Below are 22,962 nucleotides of genomic sequence, written 5' to 3' on the forward strand. Positions count from 1 at the left end.
ATCATATTCTAAAGCACTCCCTCCGTCCGATTTTAGTTGGTCATCTTAAGATTTTCTTCAGTCCAAAATAAGTAAATTTTTACCTCAACGCACACCTATTAAGGAAAAGAAATTAGGACATAAATTATTTAACTTTTCATTTTTATCCTGTTGATATTATCAAACTACTCTTGAAAATATCAGCCAAATTAAAATAATGTCAATTAAATCTCTTGAATTCATAACCTAGAAAGTATAAGTGATGGATAAAATTGAAAAAACAAATAAAAAAAATTAGCATGTCTCTTGAAGAATGAATAATTCACTTATTTTGGACATTGAAAAATAGTTCAAAATTTTACTTATTTAGATTAAAGGGAGTAAAAATAAATTTTCATATTAGTTGATTACTTACTAAATCATGATAGAATTAATTAATTTTTTCCTATTTTGCCCCTATAATTAATAATATACATTAAATATGAAAAATTACAATTTCAATGTTCATTCTTATGCTAAATGAATATCATCAATATGGGTATTGAGTAAAATAGTAAAAGTTTATCATTCAATTTATGATTTCTTAATAATTGTATAAAATAAAATGTGTCTAACTAAAATGGGACGGAGGAATATACACAAAGAAAGTTTTGAAAATGCTTCTGATTTGACATGACAAAAAAAACAAAGCTTTGAAAATATTATTTGAAAAAAAAAATGGAAAATATTTCCCATGTCCAAATTTGGCCTAAATCACTTTTTTCCCTTTCTTGGACATATAAACAAAGTTTTGATTATTTTTTTTTATAACTAAAATATCCATGTCCAAATTTGGTCAAAATTATCTTCTCCCCCCTCCCCCTCTGTTTTTTTGACCTTTATTATCCTCCTTCAAACTACCCCCAAAAAATAAAATAAAACCCTCTTTTAACCAAATTCTTTACCTATAAATAAAAATTCTCCCTATAAATATTATTATTCCGCAGCCCCTAAAAACTTAGGTTAACAAAAAAAACAATTCGCCGGTTTTTTTTGGTTCATCAATGGCGAGTCGATTAACCGGAGTAGTTTCCCGGTTCAGTAACCAAAAGGGTTACGGTTTTATTAAACCGGATGTTGATGGAACCTCCGAGGATGTTTTTGTTCATCAATCTGAGATTAAATCTTTCGGTTTTCGTACGTTGTCTGAAGGTCAGAAAGTTGAGTTTATTGTTACTGGTAATGGTGGTGGTAAGTATCAGGCTGTTGATGTTACGGGGCTTGGTGGGGCCCCGTTAGATAGCCACCATCGTGGTGATAGTAATTCTGGTTATGGTAATCGTGGTAGTGTTGAGTGTTATAAATGTGGTAGAGTGGGACATATGGCAAGGGATTGTGATAATGGAGGCGCTGGGGCGTGTTATACGAGTGGGGTGACGGGACATGTAGCTAAGGATTGTGATCGTATTGGTGCTGTTGTTGTTAGTGGTGGTGTTGGTGGAGGGTCAGGTAGAGCGTGTTATAATTGTGGAATCACTGGGCATATAGCGAAAGATTGTGATCGTAGTGGTGGTGGAGGGGGAGCGTGTTATACGTGTGGGGTGACGGGGCATATAGCTAAGGATTGTGATCGTAATGGTGCTGTTGCAAGTAGTGGTGGTGGAGTGTGTTATACGTGTGGAATGATGGGGCATATAGCTAAGGATTGTGATCGAAGTGGTGGTGTTGCAAGTGGTGGGGGTGCGTGTTATAGTTGTGGAATGACGGGACATATAGCGAGGGACTGTGATCGTAATAATGGTGTAAGTGGGGGTGGAGGGAGTGGTGGAGCGTGTTATAATTGTGGTGGTTTAGGGCACATGGCCCGAGAGTGTACTAGTGAGAGACGTGGAGGAGGAGGCAGTAGTGGTGGTGGTGGTCGTGGGGCTTGTTATAATTGTGGATTGCCGGGGCACATGGCAAGGGAATGCTCGCGTCAGAGTGGTGGTGACAGGTTTGGGAGATCGAGTGGTGTTGGTGGAAGCAAGTGTTTCAAATGTGGAGAAATGGGCCATTTTGCGAGGGAATGCACTACCCCAGCTGTGAAGTGAGAAAATCTTTATAGAGGAAGAATTGTCATGTACATGATTTCTCTCTTTTTCGCTCTAGTTTTTACTATTTAGGAGTACTTTATATGGATAATTCACATACATGCTTTGGTAGTTTTTTTTAGGATAACGCTGATTAGTTGTTGGGATTTGCTACCAATTGTTTTTGTGATGGAAAGTTTTGATTTTTGGTTGGTTATACAAATATATAGAAAGTTTGGCAATTGCACTTTGGATTTAATGTTTAATGCTTTGATGTTCATGCTTTCTGCATGTTGAAGTTCATGGGAAAAGTTGTGTGAAGCTAGCAGCTTCAATATTGAGCTCGTGTCCGAGATGTTTCAATTCATTCTTTGTATTGATTATGTGTATGTACTGTATGCTTTATGTTTACGTGGGTTTGTGAAGGCCCGGTGCCCATCAAGTGATGATAGTCCTGCCATATTCTTTCAGTTGCTTAATCATTTGGAGAGGTTGGTGATTGATTGAGTTTACGGCTATGTTTTAAGTTGATGGATTCTGTTTCAGTTAGGAGATTGCATATGGGGGTGTCGTTGAGATGTAACTTATGATGTTGCTTTCTTTTGTCGATGTACTAGCTTTGGTTTTGTTTTGTGGCAGTTAGTTTGAGATGTTACTGAACCTTAAGACTCTTCATATGGACCAAAGTTGCATGAACAGCATTCTTGGTATTGTTGAATCTGTTGGTATTTCTAAATCATACTGTGGTAGCTTGGATATCAGTGTAAAGTTTACTGAGTAAAGGGACAAGCGTGTTGATTCTTCAGAATCAATCTTTCTAGATAAACAAGAACTAGTTAAATGTCATCAGTTGTATCGAAAGCCCACTACCTCCAAATCTCCAACAGGATAGCCATCTCCCAGTCGAGGGCTATGAAGATCTGCTTCCCCCACTAAACTAAGTTCGAGGAAATGTGAAGGTGGACTCTTTCATTCGCTGAGCTCCCAAGTTGTCTTGTGTTTGTCTTCACCATCAATTTTATCACCAGGTCTTTAATTAATATTTACGCCTCACTGATCCTAGACTCCGTGATACTAGTGTGTTTAGATGAAAATCACATATGGTCGGAAACAGCCTCCCTACCTTCCAAGGTAGGGTTAAGATCTGCATACATGCTACCCCCTCTCTACTGCAGACTCCATTAGGTATGTTGTTGAACTGATCCTAGGCTCCTCCATACTGGTGTGGTTAGATGAAAATCAATTATTGTTGGGCGGTAGGAATGGTGTAAATGAACTCATCCACCTTTGTAATAGATAACAGTTTGAGACAGGTCAAGTTGAACTCAAGTTTTCACATATTTTGATGGAGGAATCAACATCAGAAATAGAATCACTGTCTACAATTTCATATGGGTTTTGTTTTTAAAGTTTTATAGACATATAGCAGTTAAAATACTCATGAAAGGAAACAAAGATATTAAGCTGCTCAACAACAACATACCCAGTGTATTCCTACAAAGTGGGATTTGGGAAGGCTAAATTATACCTCGTCTATGCCACTACTTGTTTCCGATAGATCCCTAGCTCATTACAGATAGCAATATAACCACAAAAACATAAAAATAAACAACAAAATAGGATAACACACTGCTAGATAATAAAAGAAATAGGACACCGACTCAGTAATACTATAAACTATCTATTTGAGATCATAAACATCCTCAGGACACTACGAACAAGAAACTACAAGAAATTACAAGCATGCACAGATACAAACAAAGTACTCCGTATTATTACGGTCACACTCCTAACCACTAACCCTCTACCCTAATTTGCATCCTCCATGCTTTCCTATCAAGAGTCATGTCCTAAGGCTCTTATTATCATCTTGCTCGTCAATCGTAGGATTACAGTAGGTTAAGCAAGAGTTGATTACTGATTCTCCTTGAGCCGGTTGTCTATCGAAAATAACCTCTCTATCTTAAGGTCTGTATCATTGCACCTCCCCGGATCCACTTGTCGGAATCTTTTGGGTAATGTTGTTGTTGTTGATTACTGATTCTGCTTTGATGGAAACTAATAAAAGGAAAACTTTGGATTATATATGCAATTATGCAAGGTAGGCTAGGTTGTGGGCAAGAATTAATTTTAGTTTGCTTCACATTTAAACTTGTTTTGCAACTGTGAGAGCCTGCCACCTACCTTCTACAGCCTCTATGTCCTGGGTGAACATTTAATACCAATATAAATATCATACCGAGGTAGATAGTTACATATAAAATTTGTATATATTATTATAATACTAGTAAATATATAAAATAATATATCTAATTATTTAGAAATTGAAATTTTGAATATTTTATCTTGATTGGATTTATTTATTTTTGTATAATTGGTCAATGAAGGGAATTGTTTGCTTGTACTTTTTTTGAAATATTTCTACATGTGAAGGTGTCGGTATGATGTTATTAAGACGTTCCGCGAAATATTATTCGAGTATATGCATGTCGAAGTCGAACAAATACTGCAAATTATTGAAATCCTACTTTAAAATGTCAAATTACATCGAATTAATTAAGTATGATAATGATATAATATTTTTAAAAATCGAAAATCAAAATTATCGAATTGAAATTTTCAATATTGTCTGATGCCTATCGTGTTCAAACCAATTAAAAATATTTGCATCAAATTGACCAAAAAAAAAAGTTTCAATTAGGCTTGGTTTTGTAATTTGGTGTTAAAGTAAGGAAAAATTGATCCAAACCAATGTATAAATATATAAGTTTACATAACGTTTTAATATTTTCTTATTGGATTTTCTTTTAAAATGTTGAGAAATAATTATGATTCTCTTTGTTTTTGTATATTTTGTCTATATATCTATGTATCAACATATCAAATGCATTAAACCTATGATACGCATATCTACGTATCTATTTGGGCATATGTTCAAGCCTTGTATCTATGTTTAGTAGTTTATATTATGTTTAACATTCAAGTATGATACACAATAGCATTTATGTATCTTGTTTATGTATCTGCATATCAAATACAAGTGATATCTGTATCATGCGAGTTGCATTCATTATTTGGTTGGTGATTTCTAGTCGTATAATGCATAAGCATGCGTTTTAACTTGACCTGAACTGACATCTACGCCCTACAACTTTGAGTGCGCACAAATAGATATTTAAACTTGTATAAAGTTGAACAAGTAAACACACGTATTCTATGTGGCATCTACGCGACATCCGCATGACAATCTCATGTGAATTGCCACATAGATGCCACATAGAATGTGTGCGTCTACTTGTTCTACTTTATACGAGTTTAAATGTCTATTTGTGCACGCCCAAAATTGGAGGGCGTAAATGCTAGTTGAGATCAAGTTAAACGACACATTTATATTTTATGCCATTCTCAATTATCACGTATCATTTGTGCATTAATACATACTTAAAAGAAGATATAGTTATCCATATACATGTATCCAATATCAATTACACATTGATACATTCACCAAATAAAATGAGATACAGTTATTTTTCAAGGCCTGATATAGTTATTATTTAAAACTATAGCTAGATTGAGTAAATATACTAGCTATGTTTTGCTTAGATAGAAAAAATTTCCTTTAGTTTTTCTCCCAAAAATCGATATATAGTTCTTCGCAAGACACAATTTATAACTTAGAAGACATAAGCTCAGTTTCAAAATGTTATGCTTTAAGAAGTTCACAAGGTGAGTTGGACTGTGGATGTAGCTTCTGTAGGGAAATTATTGTGGAAATCAGCAACCAAAAAAGATGTACTATGGATCAGGTGGATTCGTGGTGTGTATATGGAGGGTGTTATTTCGGGTATGTCCTTCAGGTACACAGAATCTGTATATGCAGAACCACAACTTCAACTAGAGTTCAAGTATAAACAAGAACACAATGAAGTATATCAAATACCCTCAACACAAGACAAAATGACCTTTCCAAGAGGTGTATTTTATTTTTCAGAAATTAGATGAAACAGAAAAGAATAAGGCCAAGTCGTCCGAATTCACGGAGTTTCCTTAAGGAAATAATTCCCCTCACTGTACAAGAGGTTGCAAAATTTTCCCTCCCAGGATAAAATGACCTTCAATCCAAATATAGCGGTACCTCAAATATTTGGATTCTTCGAACACAGTCAACGGTTTGTATGATCACACAAAGTATTTTGAAGACAAGAAAAATATTTTTGTAATCTGAAAATTTTATATATTTAAACCTGTGAATGAAAGCAGGTTTATATAGCCATCAGATGCCTCTTCTGAAAAGTGGCGATGGTTCACTTCAAAAGGTGTAACCTTTTATGAAAATTCATGTCTATTCATCCAAAGATTGTATCTTTTTCTGAATAGTCATCTCATTTCATGAATTAGTGTGTCAGTTTACTGAATGGTCGCATCTTTCCAAAGCAATAGTTCATAACATTGCATCAGTTCGGTTCAAACCAGTACACCATTTTCCATTCAAATACACACATATAACCCAACAATCCCCCATATGAATGGGGAATGGCTATTTTTTCAAAAAACTTTACGGACAAGTATGTGATCATCAAGCAATGACTGATTGCATCTGGATATGTGGGTTTCCCTTTGAACTTTCCGTAGTGAACATGCATCGGATGCACTCGGTCAATCGGTATATTTGATATCTTTGAACCGTCGAGCTTTAATGTACACCTAGATAACACATGTCATACAACCATCCTTTTACAATTTATGGTTCTCACGATTTTGTTCTTTTCAGCCATGAACACGTCCTGGTTTCATGAGAGCTTAGAGAATAGACCTTTACTAACATTCTCTTTGAAGCGGCTTCCACTTCGCTCTCACATAGGTGATTTCTAAACGCTCAATCCTGTAGATTAAACTATGTGGTCAAATCTGCCAAATTTAGATAATCATTAAAAGACTTTTCACCTGAAGTCTTATCCTTATTTACTAAACATTGTCTATATCATGAGAATGGGTTGGGTAATTGACAATGTTGAACCTGTCAGACACAACTTTGTTTGATCTCCTTGAACCTAGCTCTTGGGATCTCCAGTCTGCTAGGTAGAGTTGCCGGCATGCTGACTTGTCCTAGGCCTTAAACCCATTCCCTTAGATGTTCTTTTCACTCCTTCTTTAGATAGGCCTTTTGTAAGCGGATCTAACACATTATCCTTTGACTTTACATAGTCAATAGTGATAATTCCACTAGAGAGAAGTTCTTTAACGGTATTATGTCTCCGTCTTATGTGACGAGATTTACCATTGTACATCATGCTCTCTTCCCTACCTATTGCTGCTCAACTATCACAGTGTATACATACTGGTGCCACTGGCTTGGGACAATACGGAATACCTTCTAAGAAATTTTGGAGCCATTCTGCTTCTTCACCGGCTTTATCTAATGCGATAAATTTAGATTTCATTATAGAGCGAGCAACACATGTCTGTTTGGATGATTTCCAAGAGAATGCTCCTCCAACGATAGTAAATACATATCTACTTTTGGATTTTACTTCGTTCGATCTGATGATCCAATTTGCATCACGATATCCTTAAAGTACAGCAGGATATCTATTATAATGCAAGGCATAGTCTTGCGTATATTTAAGATACCCCAAAACTCTTTTCATTGCCATCCAATGAGTTTTGTTGGGATTACTCGTGTACCGACTCAACTTTTAAATAGCACATGCTATGTCTGGTCGTGTACAGTTCATTATATACATTAAACATCCCAATACTCTTGCGTACTCCAATTGTGAGTCACTTTCACCTTCATTCTTTCAAAGTTCAAAGTTCACATCCAATAGAGTCTTGACAATTCCGAATTCCATATACTTGAATTTGTCAAGTACATTTTTTATAGAATGAGACTGTGACAATGCGAATCCTTGTGGAGTTCTATGGATTCTTATACCTAAGATCACATCCGCAACTCCAAGGTCTTTCATATCAAACTTGCTCTCGAGCATTCGTTTCGTTGCATTTATGTCAGAAATGTCTCTACTAATGATCAACATATCATCTACATATAAACAAACAATGACTTGGTGATTTGGAGTATCTTTAATGTAAGCACATTTATCACATTCATTTATCTTGAATCTGTTTGCCAACATGGTTTGGTCAAACTTTGCATGTCATTGCTTAGGTGCTTGTTTTAGTCCATAAAGTGACTTAATAATTTTACAAACCTTATTTTTTTTTCCTGGAACCACAAAATCCTCAGGTTGTTCAATGTAAATTTCTTTCTCCAATTCTCCATTTAGGAATGCGGTTTTCACATCCATTTGATGGATTTGAAGATCATATACCGCCACCAAAGCAATTAACATTTGAATCGAGGTTGTTCTTGTTACTGGCGAGTATGTATTAAAGTAATCAAGGCCTTCTTTTTGGTTGAAGTCTTTTACTACAAGTCTTTCCTTGTATTTGTCAATAGAACCATCCGCTTTCATTTTCCTTTTGAAGATTCATTTAGAACCTAAAGGTTTATTTCCTGGAGCAAGATCAACCAATTCCCATGTATGGTTACTTAAGATTGAATCAATCTCACTATTGATTGCCTCTTTCCAAAAGGATGATTCTGACGACGGCATCGCTTCTTTAAATGTTTGAGGCTTATTTTCTAAGAGAAATGTTACAAAATCTGATCCAAATGAAGTTGACGTTCTTTTACGTGTACTACGTCTTGGATTTTCTTCATTATGTACATTCTCACTTGGTTAATCTTGAGGTCGTTTAGATCCTTCACTAGACTGTTCATGTCTAAGTTTATACGGGTAAATATTTTCAAAGAATTCAGCATTATCTGATTCAATTACCGTATTTTCATTTATATCCAGATGTTCGGATTTATGAACTAAAAATCGATATGCTTTACTACTTTTAGAATATCCTATGAACACGCAGTCCACTGTCTTAGGTCCTATCTTAACCCTTTTAGGCATAGGAATTTGGACCTTGGCTAGACACCCCCACACTTTGAAATATTTCAAGTTGGGTTTCCTTCCTTTCCATTTTTCATAAGGAATTGATTGTGTCTTACTATGGGGAACTCTATTGAGTATACGGTTGTCCGTAAGGATAGCCTCCCCCCACAAGTTTTGCGGTAAACCTGAACTTTTAAGGAAGACATTCATCATTTCCTTCAAAGTTCGGTTTTTTCTTTTCGCAATCCCATTATATTGAGGAGAGTACGGGGTCGTATTTTGATGGACAATTTCATTCTCTACACATATTTCGGTGAAGGTAGATTCATATTCTCCGCCCTTACCACTTCTTATTATTTTGATCTTTTTGTCAAACTGATTTTCAACTTCAGTTTTATATTGCCTAAATGCATCTATTGTTTCATCCTTACTATTTAGCAAGTAGACATAACAATATTTAGTGCAATCGTCAATGAAAGTTATGAATTACTTTTTTCCACCACGTGATGGTGTCGACTTTATATCACAAATGTCGGTATGTATTAAGTCTAAGGGATTGGAATTTCTTTCAACAGACTTATAACGATGCTTTGCATACTTCGATTCCACACACATTTGACACTTTGATTTATTGCACTCAAAGTTTGGCAAAACTTCTAAGTTAATCAGTTTTCGTAGCGTTTTGTGATTAACATGGCCTAAACATTCATGCCATAAATTATAAGACTCAAGCAAGTAAGAAGAATTTGAACTTTTATTCATTTCAAAAGTCATTACATTCATCTTATAAAGACCCTCCGTGAGATAACCTTTTCCTACATACATTTCTCCTTTGCTAACTATAATTTTTCCAGAAACAGTTACACATTTGAATCCGTTCTTATCTAGGAGTGTAACAGAAATTAAGTTTCTACGTAACTTAGCAGTATCGGAGTTAGCCATGTAGATCATTTCTTCTGCGTGAGTCGGAGCAAATGAAGAAAACAACTCTTTGTTTGCACAAACATGGCGGGTGGCACCAGAATCCATCCACCATTCGCGTGGATTCCCCACCAAGTTGCATTTCGAGAATATATCACACAGATCATCATATTCTTTGCTGGACTCAATCATATTCACTTGGTCCTTTTTCGTGCCTTTCTTCGGGGCTCGACAATCTGTAGACTTATGGCCAATTTTGCCATAATTGAAGCATTTTTTCTTGAACTTTTTCTTGGGTTGATTGCTTCTATGTTCAACTTTCTTTCTTTTCTTTGAATTATTTTGGTCATCTTCTACAATATGTGCTCCATTAATTATAGAATTCCCTTTTGACCTTCTCTCGATAGCTTTATTGTCCTCTTCAATTTGTAGTCGGACAATAAGATCTTCGACAGTCATCTCCTTGCGTTTATGCTTCAAGTAGTTTTTGAAGTCTTTCCACATCGGTGGTAGCTTCTCAACTATCGCTGCTACTTGGAAAGCATCATTCACAATTAAACCTTCTGCCAGGAGATCGTGGATGATTACTTGCAATTCCTGCACTTGAGAGACAACCGATTTTCTATCAATCATCTTAAAGTCTAAGAACCTTGCAACAAGGAATTTCTTGATTCCTGCATGCTCCGTCTTATATTTTCATTCTAGTGCCTCCCATAATTCCTTCGATGTCTTGGTTCCACTGTAAACGTTATAGAGATCATCTTGGAGGCCACTCAATATATAATTCCTGCAAAAGAAGTCTGAATGTTTCCAAGTCTCTACAATTATGAAGCGCTCTTTGTCTGAGGTTCCCTCGGGTACCTCAGGAGCATCCTCACTAGTGAACTTTTGGAGACATAAAGTGGTGAGGTAAAAGAACATCTTTTGCTGCCATCTCTTAAAGTTGATGTCCGCAAACTTTCCGGGCTTTTCCGCAGGTGCCATATGTTGCGGAGCATTTGAACGGCTTGTCTTAGCAATGCTTGTCACCGCAAAAGTCGCAGCATCATTATGCATTTGACTTTCAGTTTCCATCTTTCCTGTCAACACAAGACAGAAAAATTTAGTATTTTCAGATACTACTTATAAAGTTAAATCACTTTTCAACTTTTCTTCTTGTTTCTAGTTAACGATGAAGTTTTTATAACTTCAAATCGTCAACCGAGTGAACTTTAACTTGTGATGAAGATTTTATGTCTTCTAATCACTAGTTAAATTCAAGCGGATTAGAAAGCTTAAAGCTTTAATCTAAAAAAACAAGTAATATAGATTCTAAAAAAAAAAAAACTTTTGTGAAAAGAAAATTTCACCAAAAATGTAAAAGTAAAATAAAATTGTGTTTTGTTTTTTCAAGGTTTATTTCCTTAAGATTGTTATTTTGGGTATGTCCTTCGGGTACACAGAATCTGTATATGCAGAACCACAACTTCAACTAGAGTTCAAGTATAAACAAGAACATAATGAAGTATATCAAATACCCTCAACACAAGACAAAATGACCTTTCCAAGAGGTGTATTTTATTTTTCAGAAATTAGATGAAACAGAAATGAATAAGGCCAAGTCGTCCGAATTCACGGAGTTTTCTTAAGGAAATAATTTCCCTCACTGTACCCGAGGTTGCGAAATTTTCCCTCCCAGGATAAAATGGCCTTCAATCCAAATATAGCGGCACCTCAAATATTTGGATTCTTCGAACGCAGTCAACGGTTTGTATGATCACACAAAGTATTTTGAAGACAAGAAGATTGTTTTTGTAATCTGAAAATTTTATATATCTCTAAACCTGTGAATGAAAGCAGGTTTATATAGCCATCAGATGCCTCTTCTGAAAAGTGGCGATGGTTCACTTCAAAAGGTGTAACCTTTTATGAAAATTCATGTCTGTTCATCCAAAGATTGTATCTTTTCCTGAACAGTCATCTCATTTCATGAATTAATGTGTCAGTTTACTGAATGGTCGTATCTTTCCGAAGCAACAGTTCATAACATTGCATCAGTTCAGTTCAAACCAGTGCACCATTTTCCATTCAAACACACACATAGAACCCAACAGAGGGTACTCAAAATTTTTGGGAATTAGACTAACTGATAAAGTTTCTGCCTTGTAATCATGTAGTCACGGGTTCAAGCCTTGAAAACAGTCTATGACAGAAATGCAAGGTAAGACTGCATAAAATACTTCCTTGTGGCGGAGCCTTTCCCCAAACCCTGCGCATAATTAGCATTCTAGGCTAATCATGAGTTTAGGTGCTCTTTAGGTGTAATGTTTTTAATTTGTTAATGATGATATGTTACCAAACAAAAAAAAAGAAAAAAAAATGAAGCTAACTCACAAGTTACATAATACAAGACATAATTTATTTCTAGAAAATTTAACATAACTTGTTTATTGCAAATTAAATACTCACAATTTATATCGTACAAGACAAAAATTTTCATTAAACTATGAAAATGACAAAAATAACCGTTAGTTCTCCTAATCTTAACACTCTCCTAGCACACACTTGCTGACCTACATTATTATTGGCCATATTTTCCTCCAATGTCCTTCCAAAATACTTTCTATATATATCATCTCTTTCCTCTTTTTTTTTTATGTTTCCTCTTTGTTTTCCTTGTACAAATTACTTCCTCTCTACTATTTTAGGTGACATATTTTATTTTTTAGCTAGTTTCAAAAATAATATCACCTTAATATAATTAAAAAGATTTAATTTTAAATTTTTTCTTAATGAAATGAATTACAACCACACAAATATTCAAGTTTCAGAAGTTTTTTTTTTCATAAATATAGTGTCAAGTCAAAGAATACCACTTAAAATAGGACGGAGAAAGTATATAGTATCATCTTACAATCATGTCCCAAAAATAATATCATCTTACTATAATTAGAAACGATTTAACTTTAAAATTTTTCTTAATGAAATACTTTACAATCACACAAATATACAAGTTTCAGAAGTATTCATTTTTTTCTAAAATATCATGTCAAGTCAAATTATACCACCTAAAATAGGACGGAGGGAGTATATAGTACCATCTTACAATAACGTCCCAAAAATAATATCACCTTACTATAATTAGAAACGATTTAACTTTAAAATTTTCTTTACTGAAATTAAATGATTTACAATCAGAATTATTTTAGACTACAAATTTTAAAAAATCTTTCTTTTTTCCTTAAATATCATGTCAAGCCAAATAATGCTACCTAAAATAGGACGGAGGAAGTATATAGTATCATCTTACAATAACGTCATAAACTTGTGTCTTCTTGTTTTTCTTCACATTATTTTTCCTTCTTACTTTTTTCTTTTTTCCTCGTACACAAGACAATGGTGAATGCTCAAGTTTCTCTTGCTTTCTTTTCCCTTTGTTTCATCCTTCTAATTTCAGGTGACTTTTTAAATTCTTGTTACTTTTTGTTCTACCTCTATGTTTTTTGAGTAAATTTTAGTGTTATTTTGAATGTAGAATCAATAATTTTAGTGTTTACTTTCTTTTCCCTTTATTTTATCCTTCTAATTTCAGGTGACTTTAAATTCTTGTTACTTTTTGTTCTACCTCTATTTTTTTTGAGTAAATTTAGTGTTATTTTGAATGTAGAATCAATAATTTTAGTGTTATTTTAAACGTTAAATTTGAATGTAAGTTCTGCCTACGTCTTACCCTCCCGAAACTTCTCTTTCAAATTACACTAAATATATTATTGTTGTTGTTGTCTATGTGAGATAGAACGGAGTAAATAGATACAGATGATCATACTAAATACAGTATTTGAAGTTCATATGTTTTTACAACAATCTCAAGTTAATATACAAATAATAACTGAAATCACAATCAAATAGTTGTAGACATTATTCAATTTCTTAATATATATAGGGTCCAGATGAAACTTTGAACCTGTATATTGCATTCTAGCTCCGCCTCTGCTGACATGATTCATGTGATCGATGTCAAATAATTTACTACTGAGACGTAGTTGATTGATTGATTGACAAGTTGTAATGAAACAGGGGCTTTATCAACGACGTTTACGCTAGTAAATCAATGCAATTGTAAAGTATGGCCAGGAATTTTATCAGGTGCAGGCATTGCACAACTTGCTCCAACAGGATTCCTGCTAAATCCTGGCGAGTCTGTTTCCATCCCCGTTCCAACGGGATGGTCAAGGCGTTTATGGGGTCGGACTTTCTGTTCCCAAGATTCATCCACGGGCAAATTCGCTTGTGCAACAGGTGATTGTAGCTCCGGAACACTGGAGTGTTCCGGAACTGGAACTGCTCCGCCAGTTACTGTGGCGGAGTTTACATTGAATGGTGCTGGAGGGTTAGATTTCTATGATGTTAGCCTTGTGGATGGTTATAACTTGCCTATTCTTGTTAGTCCACAAGGCGGGACAGGAGTTGGAGGAGTTGGAAACTGTTCAACGACTGTCTGTGTTGGTGATCTCAACGAGGCGTGCCCAAAGGAGCTGAAGAAGATGATGGATAGTCATAGCAGCAACAACAGTAGTTACAGTAATGTGTGTAATGTAAGAGCGCGTGTGAAGCGTTTGGTGATCCGAGATACTGTTGTAGTGGATCATACGCGACGCCTGATACGTGTAAGCCAACGGATTACTCAGAGTTCTTCAAGAATGCATGTCCAAAATCTTATAGCTATGCTTATGATGATGGCACCAGTACCTTCACTTGTAGTTCTGCAGATTATGCTATCTCCTTTTGTCCTGCTTCTTCTGATAGGTATGTAGCCAACTTGTTTCCTCTGTTTGACTCTAACTTTTTTTTTTTTTTAAATAATCGTGATGGTCACACCTTGACTGATTCCACGAGATACCACCCAGGATTTAGGGGTCGCGGGCTAAGTTGGGCGGACTCTTCACTTTCAATGCCGGCACCCGTGTCGGATTCTCCAAAAATACACTAGTTTTGGCGAATCCAACACACACCCGTTGACATTATTGAAGAGTCCGAGCAACATAGGTTGTGGATGCTAGGGAGGTTCGAACATATATATTGATGCTCAAAGCTTTAAGGTTTTGCTTGGAAATTATGAAACACCCAGCTATCTTCTTGGTTTACTGGGTGTTTTTCTAAATCTTATACCAATTTTTATACATTTTATTATAATTACACCTAATTTGCCTCGAATTTAACTGGTGCCGGAGCACCACCAGAAAAGGTCATAGATCCACTTGCCAACTCCCACCAGCAACAATACCACGTAACTCTATCCAGCAAGGCTAGAACAAATGAAAAGAAATCACCTAGTATTTGCTTAACTTCTTGTCTCTTCAGTTTCTGTTTTTCTCCTTCAACATGGATTGTTCAATTTGTTTTGTCTATAGATTAAGAACAGATATAAAGTTAGAAAGTACATTCAAAGGATACAAAATATACCACTGAAACTCACTAAAAGTTAACTTAATCTGTATTAGAATCAGCCACAGAGCCAAGAATTTTAACACGTTACAATCTAACGTGGGATGCATTAGCTTTTATGAATCAGCATCCATCATCTCCACCCTGCGGAACTACTAGATCACCCCAAGGATGCTTCTGGCATCCAGGGGTCACAGACCGACCTTAGAACTCTCTGTTCAATAACTGGAATGCATTAGCTTTATGAAAAGAGTTAACCATTCATCATTCAACAATACATTTCAAAATTAGTACTTTGTTTGTTCATTGATAAAAGATGTATTTGTCTTATAATTATGGTTTAATGTTGCAGCCCAAAATCATCTGGAGGATTAGACACGGGTGTTGATGCAGGCTTATTGAGAAGTGTTTTAACTAATATGCCATTACCATTCTTAATAAGCTTGATAATCACTGTTTTAGCAGCAGTTTGACATTCTTAACAAGCTTGATAATCACTATTTTAGCAGCATTTTGACATTCTTAACTAGCTTGATAATCACTGTTTTAGCAGCATTTTGACATTCTTAACAAGCTTGGTAATCACTATTTTAGCGGCAGTTTGACATTTGAAGCAGTTGCCATTCTTGGAGTTTTGAGACAGGGCAATCCATAATTGTAGATACATTGTCGTTTTAAGATTTAAGTTATATACATTGACAATGTAAAGAATTTTTACATTATCAATATATTTTTCTATCTTCTTATTTGATCGTGTCGAAATTCTTTAAAAGGGTCGTTATTTATTCAGTTTTTGACTAGAGATTAGTAGACTTTATAAACTCAGCTCTCAAGAAATCAATATCTTCTACCAAGACATCTACCAAGCATGTAGATAGAGGAGGGTCCAAAATTTAAAATTTATTAAGTGTTACCACAACAATCTCAAGTTAATCTACATTAATAAGTGATCCATAATAAAATATCCACATGTAGGATATGGTTAATAGTTATCGGTCCCGTGAGTGAACCTATAGTTTACCCTTTGGATCTGCCACTCAGGTGTTCAGAACCGAACGCCCTGGTGAAAAAATTACATTATTTATACATGATTAGAACTTCTTTTTTATGTATATATATAGTAGACGTCCCACGCCATTTAATGTGTATCTTGAAGGATATTAGTGTCCTGGTCAAATCACTTTTTCAAATTTGAAAATCTTCAAATTATTTTCTTAAGATTCTCTTTTGAGAAAAAGGTGAAACTTTGACATGTACAAATGGGAGCAGAATATTCAAAAACTCATCAAGTTAAATCAATAGTCAACAACTCAAAAATCAGTTAAATTGTGTTAAGCTTCACCAAGTTCACCTCTCAATAATGGAAGACAATCGAAATGCACTTCCTTGAGCTCCTTTAAACCCCCACAGGACTTTCAATGCTGCTTAAACTTTATTTGTCGCCTACCTGTTTTTTTCCCTTTGATAATCATGGTAACCTGGTCAACTTACTTGCATCTCAATTAATTCTATGAGTACCTTCCACCTCCCACCAGTATAGATACCATGTAAGTTCGTCCACCAAGACATGGGCAGATGGAAAGAAATAACCTAGTGTGTTCTTGCCTCCGCTTGAATTTGAACCTAAAACCTCATAATTCTGAACCTACTTCACCACACTCTTGGTACACCTGCTTATCCTATTTGACACTCTATTAAACAATTATTGGCAGCAACATATAGAGATGCAAGTCTATACCTTGCTTTCTGCTGTAACAAGAGCAAACCTATATATGCATTAAGGAATGAAGCACAAAACACCAGATTCTCTGGGAATGGAGTCAAATAGATTTGAAATGACTTCCAGCTTGAAAAACAAGTTAAAAAATACAATGACTAATGGTACTAAGGTTCGACGGGCTCTCCCCATCCATCTTCATTTCCCACAGAAATAATGGAAAAATTGATAGAACAACGAGCAAAGAGACGTGAAAAACATATGCGGAAGGAAAACTAGCACAACAGTCAAAAGGCAAGTAAAAACATGTTTTTGAGCAAATAAACAAAATTTATGAAGAAGTAAGCTCAAAGCAAAGAGAGCTCTTTGACAAGACAGTTTGAAGTGGCATACTCTGCATAGATTGCCTTACCACAAATCTAGAAGCTTTTATTGCCTCACAAGGCATATAGCTCTTTCAATTCTTGATATTTGTAGCTGCTCACATACCAAAAGGTGAAAAGAATGGCAAGACTACACATAAGATGAAATCTTCATTCAAACATTCGTAAATCTGACCGGAGAAATCACCTACTAAAAGCTGAACAAAACATCACACTGCTCTTGAATATATTTTCTGAAGAGTAAGCGAATTATGGAATCCAATATCAGGCACTCTAACAGGTTGAACTAACAGGAGCTTGAGTAATAACCAATGCACATGGGGAGAAAAGGAAAAAGTCCCAAGTGAGTGAGATTAGTCGGAGTACTTTAATACGTACATAAGCTATCTAAACATGAAACTAGCAAATACTACAGGATGTCCATCCAATTTAATTTAGGTTGAAACTCTCACCAATCAAGCAACAAATTTCAAGCATCGAGTATCATTATGAATGGTCTGACATTTGATTGAGCAGAAGCGCATCCCACACTGCACACATGTATAGTTCGAGGAGAAACCACAAACCGTGCAGAAATGACGGCGAGAGCTGGAACTTGGAGGTCCCACTGCTGCTTTTAAATAGGTTGGCACATGTGGTGGCAAGGACTCCAGGTTTGCCTTCAGAAGTAATACGGTGAGAGGTCAATTTATGTCATTGAAGCAGAGAGTAAAATCATCTATTAGCCTTGGAAATCCTTTTTCAGAAATTGGTGACATAACTATTAGCCTTAGAAATATATACCTCATTCAAGAGCTCAAAGAATGACTTGGGGGCTCTCTTATTCTCGAGTGCTTTAGCTTGGCGAGTTTTCCGCTTTGTGCCTTTTGGGTACTTCTTATGAAATACTGGAATTAAAATAAAGTAAATTGAATTGAAAGTCAGAAAAGTTAATAGTTATAATCGGAAGAGACAAAAGGAACAGAACCATATAAATCCTCCTTTAAAGAGGGAAAAAGAAGGTTTGACAAAAGAAGTTCGCTGGAGCGATGAAAAAGATAAAAGGAGAAAGGGATGATAAGATAAAGATTGTAACTACAAAATTTTATTACCCTTGACAGTGGGCTATTATTTTCTGAATTAAACCTAAGAAATAGATCCTGATAATGAAAATAATGCAAGACGGTTATATTCTTTTTATTTCTTCTTCCATCTCTTCTTTTTGCCCATGGTCAAGTGACTGCTAGCTTTTTGTAAAGAGCTTACCAGCAATGGTTCTTTGGATAGACGATTAAGCCATCAGGCACAAGAAGAGAATAAAGCCCCACAATCTTCTGCTTTTGTACAACAGCAATGGTTTTCTAGGTACACTACAACATCCTCTGACGAAAAGAGCATCAAGTCCCTCGAAAATGTACTTTACTCCCTAGTCTCTCTGTAGGCATTGATGCAGGCTCAACCTCAATGAACATAGAATAGAAGTAAATTACAACTATGTGAAGAACTCCTTATTGAACGTATGCATCAACTAAAGACTGTAATGCACACTCTCTAATACCGAATCACAAGTACATATACTCTTCATACCATCCTTTATTGAGCAAACCAATCACCAAAGCCTGTAAATGTACGATTTCCAGCAGAGTGATGGTCAAAGATCTATCTTCCTATCTATTATTCGTAAAACATAACACTGGCATAAATGACAAGAGCTGCTACTCTCTCAGCCTATATTGCTTAAGCAGAAGGAATGGGAAGAACCCAACGAACCACTCAAAACTATGCCTCGATTTTAAACTAATGGGTTCAGCTATCTGAAATTTCATATCTATTGCAGCACATTCAGGCCAGTTTTAGTGGATGTAGCACATTGCAACTAATGAATTCAGTATTAAGAGGAATTCATCATACTAGACTATTTTTACTCCAACCATTAGCCTCTCACAACCCTCCTCCTTGATCGAAACTTCTGACCAACTATGTAAATTATGTTATGGAAAACTCACAACCAAAGAACAAATTCAACTCCAGACAAGCTAAAACTTGTGGAAGCAGTAATATTTTCACATATTTAACACATTTATGGACATAGATAGAGTCCAAAAAAAGAAAAAAGAAAACAACTACCTTGATCCTCATCGTCGAGAGAAGCTTCATCATCATCATCATCAAGTAGTTGAGGTTCCACTACTGCATTATCACTTTCCAAAGCATTGAGCCGCGCCAACATAGCCTACTCCAACAACGATAAACACATAAATAGATCATTAAAATCCTTAAACTAGCAGGACATCCAAAATGGTCTCCTTTGCTTCGATTATCATATTATTTGTTGATGCTATGATTCTCTTCCCATTGTTTAAATTACGTCTTCTCGCTACTGTATTTACTTAACATACTCCCTCCACCCCAATTTATGTGAGGTAGTTTAACTCTGCACAGAGTTTAAGAAAGAAAGAACGACTTTTGACACTTGTGGTCCAAAATAAGTCATAGATATTTGTGTGGCTATAAATCATTTCATTAAGGATAAAATGGACATTTAAAAGCTAAATGTTACTAAAGGTAGAAATGTGTTATTCTTTTTGACTAACTAAAAAGGAAATTGGGTCATTTAAATTGGGACGGAGGGAGTACTTGATTTTTGATATGCTTTACGTGAGCTAAGGATCTATCAAAACCCACCTCTCTACCTTCTCAAGGTGGCTTAAGGCTCGTACCCCAAACCCCACACGTGGAATTACACTTGGTATATCGTTATTGTTGTTACTATCCAAAATGATCTCCTTGACTTCGATTATCATATTATTTGTTGCTGCTCCTGTTCACTTCTCCACGACTGTATTTGCTTTGTATACTTAACTTTTGATATGATTTACTTGAGCTAAGGATCTATCGAAAACAACCCCTCTACCTTCTCAAGGTGGGGGCCGAAGGTTTAAGAGTACACACCACCCTCCCCAGACCCTACTCGTGGGATTACACTTGTTATGTTGTTGTTGTTGAAATCCAAAATGGTAAGACCCTACTCGTGGAATTATGCTTAGTAGGCATTTGACAATGAAAACTAATTTTTTTTGGAGTTGGAGTTAGAGTTGAAGTTGGAGTTGAAGTCGTGTTTGGCCATGAAAACAAATTAGAGTTCTTTTGGATTTTTTGTGAGAGAAGTTGAAGGGGAAAAGTGAGAACAAGTTTCACTTGTTTTCACTTTTAACACTACAATCTTCACTAAAGTGAAATATTTTTCGAAAAAAAGTGAAAAATTCTCATGGCCAAACGGGCTCTTGGTATATTGTTGTTGTTGACATACAAAATGGTCTCCTTGAATTTGTCTATCATATTATTTGTTGTTACTACCGTTCTCTACTCCATTATTTTCAATATGACTTCTTCCCTAATGTATTTGCTTTACATAACTTCTGATATTCTCTTGAGCCGAGTGTCTTTCAGAAATAGTCTCTTTACATTCTCAAGGTAAGGGTAAGAATTATACACTTCAGACTTCACTAGCGGAATTACACTATGTTGTTGTTATCGAAATACACCTCAACTGCCGGTCGTTCAACTTTCCTACTTGAAATATCACTATTGTTCAGGTAGGAAAAGTGAATTAACTGATAGTTGAGGTGCATTTCGATAAACATTTGGTGATAGTTCACGTAGAAAACTCATCCATCTTTCATGTATGAAACTCGAAAAATCAAGATTCTTTAGGCATGTTTTTGATTCTTCACTCTATCCAAAATGATAAATGCAAAACCTAAAAAAAGCTCACAAATTGAAAAAGTAAAAAATAAGGTGTTTAGAATACCTATGTTCAATTATCAGAACTAGCAAGAGCAGCAACCACTTTGTATTAGTACATATTTTTGAGTTTCCTACCTAAACTATCACCAAATGTTTATCGAAACACACCTTAACTTTAACTATCAGTTGTTCACTTTTCTTAACTGCACAATGGTGATATTTAAAGTAGGAAAAGTAAACAACTGATAGTTAAATTGTGTTTCGATTAACATTTCATGATAATTCAGGTAGGAAACTCACGCTAGTTCAGGTATGAAACTCAAAGAATCGATATAATTTAGATGTGTTTTTCATCATTCACTCTATCCAAAACGGTAAATGCGAAACTTAAAAAAAATCAAAAATTGAAAAAAAAAAAAAAAAAAAAGGTATTTAGTATACCTGTGTTCTATTATCAGAACTAGCAAGAGCAGCAGCCATTTTCGGAGCAATTTTACGAGTTCGCATCGACATTCGTCTCGCCGAATTCGACATTTCTTCATCCATTGCTACAAAAATTCAGATTACAAAACTACAAATTTATTTATTTTTCTATTTACTTTACTGATTCGAATTCCAAAAATGAGAAAATCTGAATTATTTATGAACTTTTGAAGAAATTAAAAGGAAGAAAAGTATGCCGGCGATGAAGGTGAAAACGGCGGCCGGAGATCGGCCGGCGGAGCAATTTAGGGTTATAAATACTTGGGAGTTGGGAGTTACAAACGTTGAGTATTGTTGAACGGACCACTATATTTTCAAATAACTAGATTAAGACCCCTAAACTATGCAATATTGTATTTTCTGGGAAAAGGGGAATATATACGGAAAAATAACATAAATATACACCTTAACTTATTATATTTACACAAATCTCCACTCTTATAAAGTAGTTACAAAAATCTCAACTAATTATGTATCATCCTTGAATGTATCAGGGAGCTAATTATGTATCTCGTTAGATTCAAAATCAAAAAAAGAATATATTGAAAGTTGATTATGTATCTTTCAAAGGAAAAATGTATCTCCGTTGGATATATATGTATCTCGACAGACCCAAAATTAAAAAAAATATATTAAAAGCTAATTATGTATATTTATAAAGACAAAATATATCTTTTTTAGATGTATCGAGAGCTAATTATATATCTCGATAGATCCAAATTCAAGATTTTCAATAATTATGCAAAATAACACAATTTTTTAGTATTTAAGCTCTAAATTGCCAGAATCTATATTGTTTACCCAAAATATACTCCTCAACTTGTGATCTAGAACAACTATATTCCTTGTTGATAAAGTGATCCATATATAATGTCATCGTCTAATAAATGATGTGTTTATACCTTTTTGTTAATATATCTATATTTTTTTGAATTTAAAAAAAAATAAAATTAATTTTTGAATTTTAAAAATGTCATATGACTTTAAATAATTACCTCACTCAGTCAGTTTGTAGTACTCCAGGTCAAACGTTATAAAAAAAATTTGAATCCCACATTATCGAGTCATAAAATGAGATTGAATCGGGTCTGACTATAAGAGAGATTAAATTTTTTTTTTTTTCAGTAGTGTATCGTCTAAAGGGGTTAAAAATGGTGAGGTAAGTTTTTGAAGTTAGGTGACATTTTATGAAATTAAAAAAAAATCAATTTTATAATTCTTTTAATTTAGTCGGTTAATAAAAAAGTAAATATGCATCATTTCTTAGACGACAAGGATATATCTGAACCATTCTATAGAGGCAGAGATATATTTGCTTTACTTTTTTAACG

General features: G+C 34.9%; 3 protein-coding genes across 5 annotated transcripts; 2 read left to right on the plus strand and 1 right to left on the minus strand.

The window, feature by feature from the left end:
* Positions 1–647: 647 nt before the first annotated feature.
* On the plus strand, positions 648–2,281 carry LOC107869811 (cold shock domain-containing protein 3-like). Its single transcript, XM_016716239.2, has one exon. The coding sequence runs from the start codon at positions 1,023–1,025 to the stop codon at positions 2,046–2,048; it is 1,026 nt and encodes a 341-aa protein (XP_016571725.1). The 5' UTR covers positions 648–1,022; the 3' UTR covers positions 2,049–2,281.
* Positions 2,282–13,195: 10,914 nt separating this feature from the next.
* Positions 13,196–14,868, plus strand: LOC107868220 (pathogenesis-related thaumatin-like protein 3.5). The gene is given in 3 exon segments (XM_047410765.1): positions 13,196–13,334; positions 13,955–14,445; positions 14,448–14,868. Coding segments are annotated over 3 exon segments (972 nt in total). The 5' UTR covers positions 13,196–13,273; the 3' UTR covers position 14,868.
* Positions 14,869–17,126: 2,258 nt separating this feature from the next.
* LOC107868221 (SWR1 complex subunit 6) lies at positions 17,127–21,981 on the minus strand. Of its 3 annotated transcripts, none has more exons than XM_016714848.2 (5): positions 21,590–21,946; positions 19,529–19,634; positions 18,206–18,309; positions 17,875–18,081; positions 17,127–17,552 (listed from the first exon to the last, which is right to left on the minus strand). In XM_016714848.2, the coding sequence occupies exons 1-4, from the start codon at positions 21,692–21,694 to the stop codon at positions 17,878–17,880; spliced, it is 519 nt and encodes a 172-aa protein (XP_016570334.1). In that variant the 5' UTR covers positions 21,695–21,946; the 3' UTR covers positions 17,127–17,552; positions 17,875–17,877. The 3 variants fall into 3 exon arrangements, with proteins under 3 accessions (XP_016570334.1, XP_016570333.1, XP_016570332.1); XM_016714847.2 differs by having other exon boundaries at positions 17,127–17,655; XM_016714846.2 differs by lacking the exon at positions 17,127–17,552 and having other exon boundaries at positions 17,697–18,081; positions 21,590–21,981.
* Positions 21,982–22,962: the final 981 nt, after the last annotated feature.

This window comes from Capsicum annuum, chromosome 4 (genome assembly GCF_002878395.1).
Source record: "Capsicum annuum cultivar UCD-10X-F1 chromosome 4, UCD10Xv1.1, whole genome shotgun sequence".
NCBI classification, from domain to species: Eukaryota; Viridiplantae; Streptophyta; class Magnoliopsida; order Solanales; family Solanaceae; genus Capsicum; species Capsicum annuum.

What these genes read in the sequence shown, in the direction of transcription:
- LOC107868221 (XM_016714848.2), bottom strand. Translation starts at nt 21,694, where the DNA reads ATGGATGAAGAAATGTCGAATTCGGCGAGACGAATGTCGATGCGAACT. An exon ending in GTTCTGATAATAGAACACAG is followed by an intron (nt 19,635 to 21,589) that starts GTATACTAAATA and finishes TTGTTGGAGTAG; the next exon opens with GCTATGTTGGCGCGGCTCAA. An exon ending in TCTTTGAGCTCTTGAATGAG is followed by an intron (nt 18,082 to 18,205) that starts GTATATATTTCT and finishes TTACTTCTGAAG; the next exon opens with GCAAACCTGGAGTCCTTGCC.
- LOC107869811 (XM_016716239.2), top strand. Translation starts at nt 1,023, where the DNA reads ATGGCGAGTCGATTAACCGGAGTAGTTTCCCGGTTCAGTAACCAAAAG.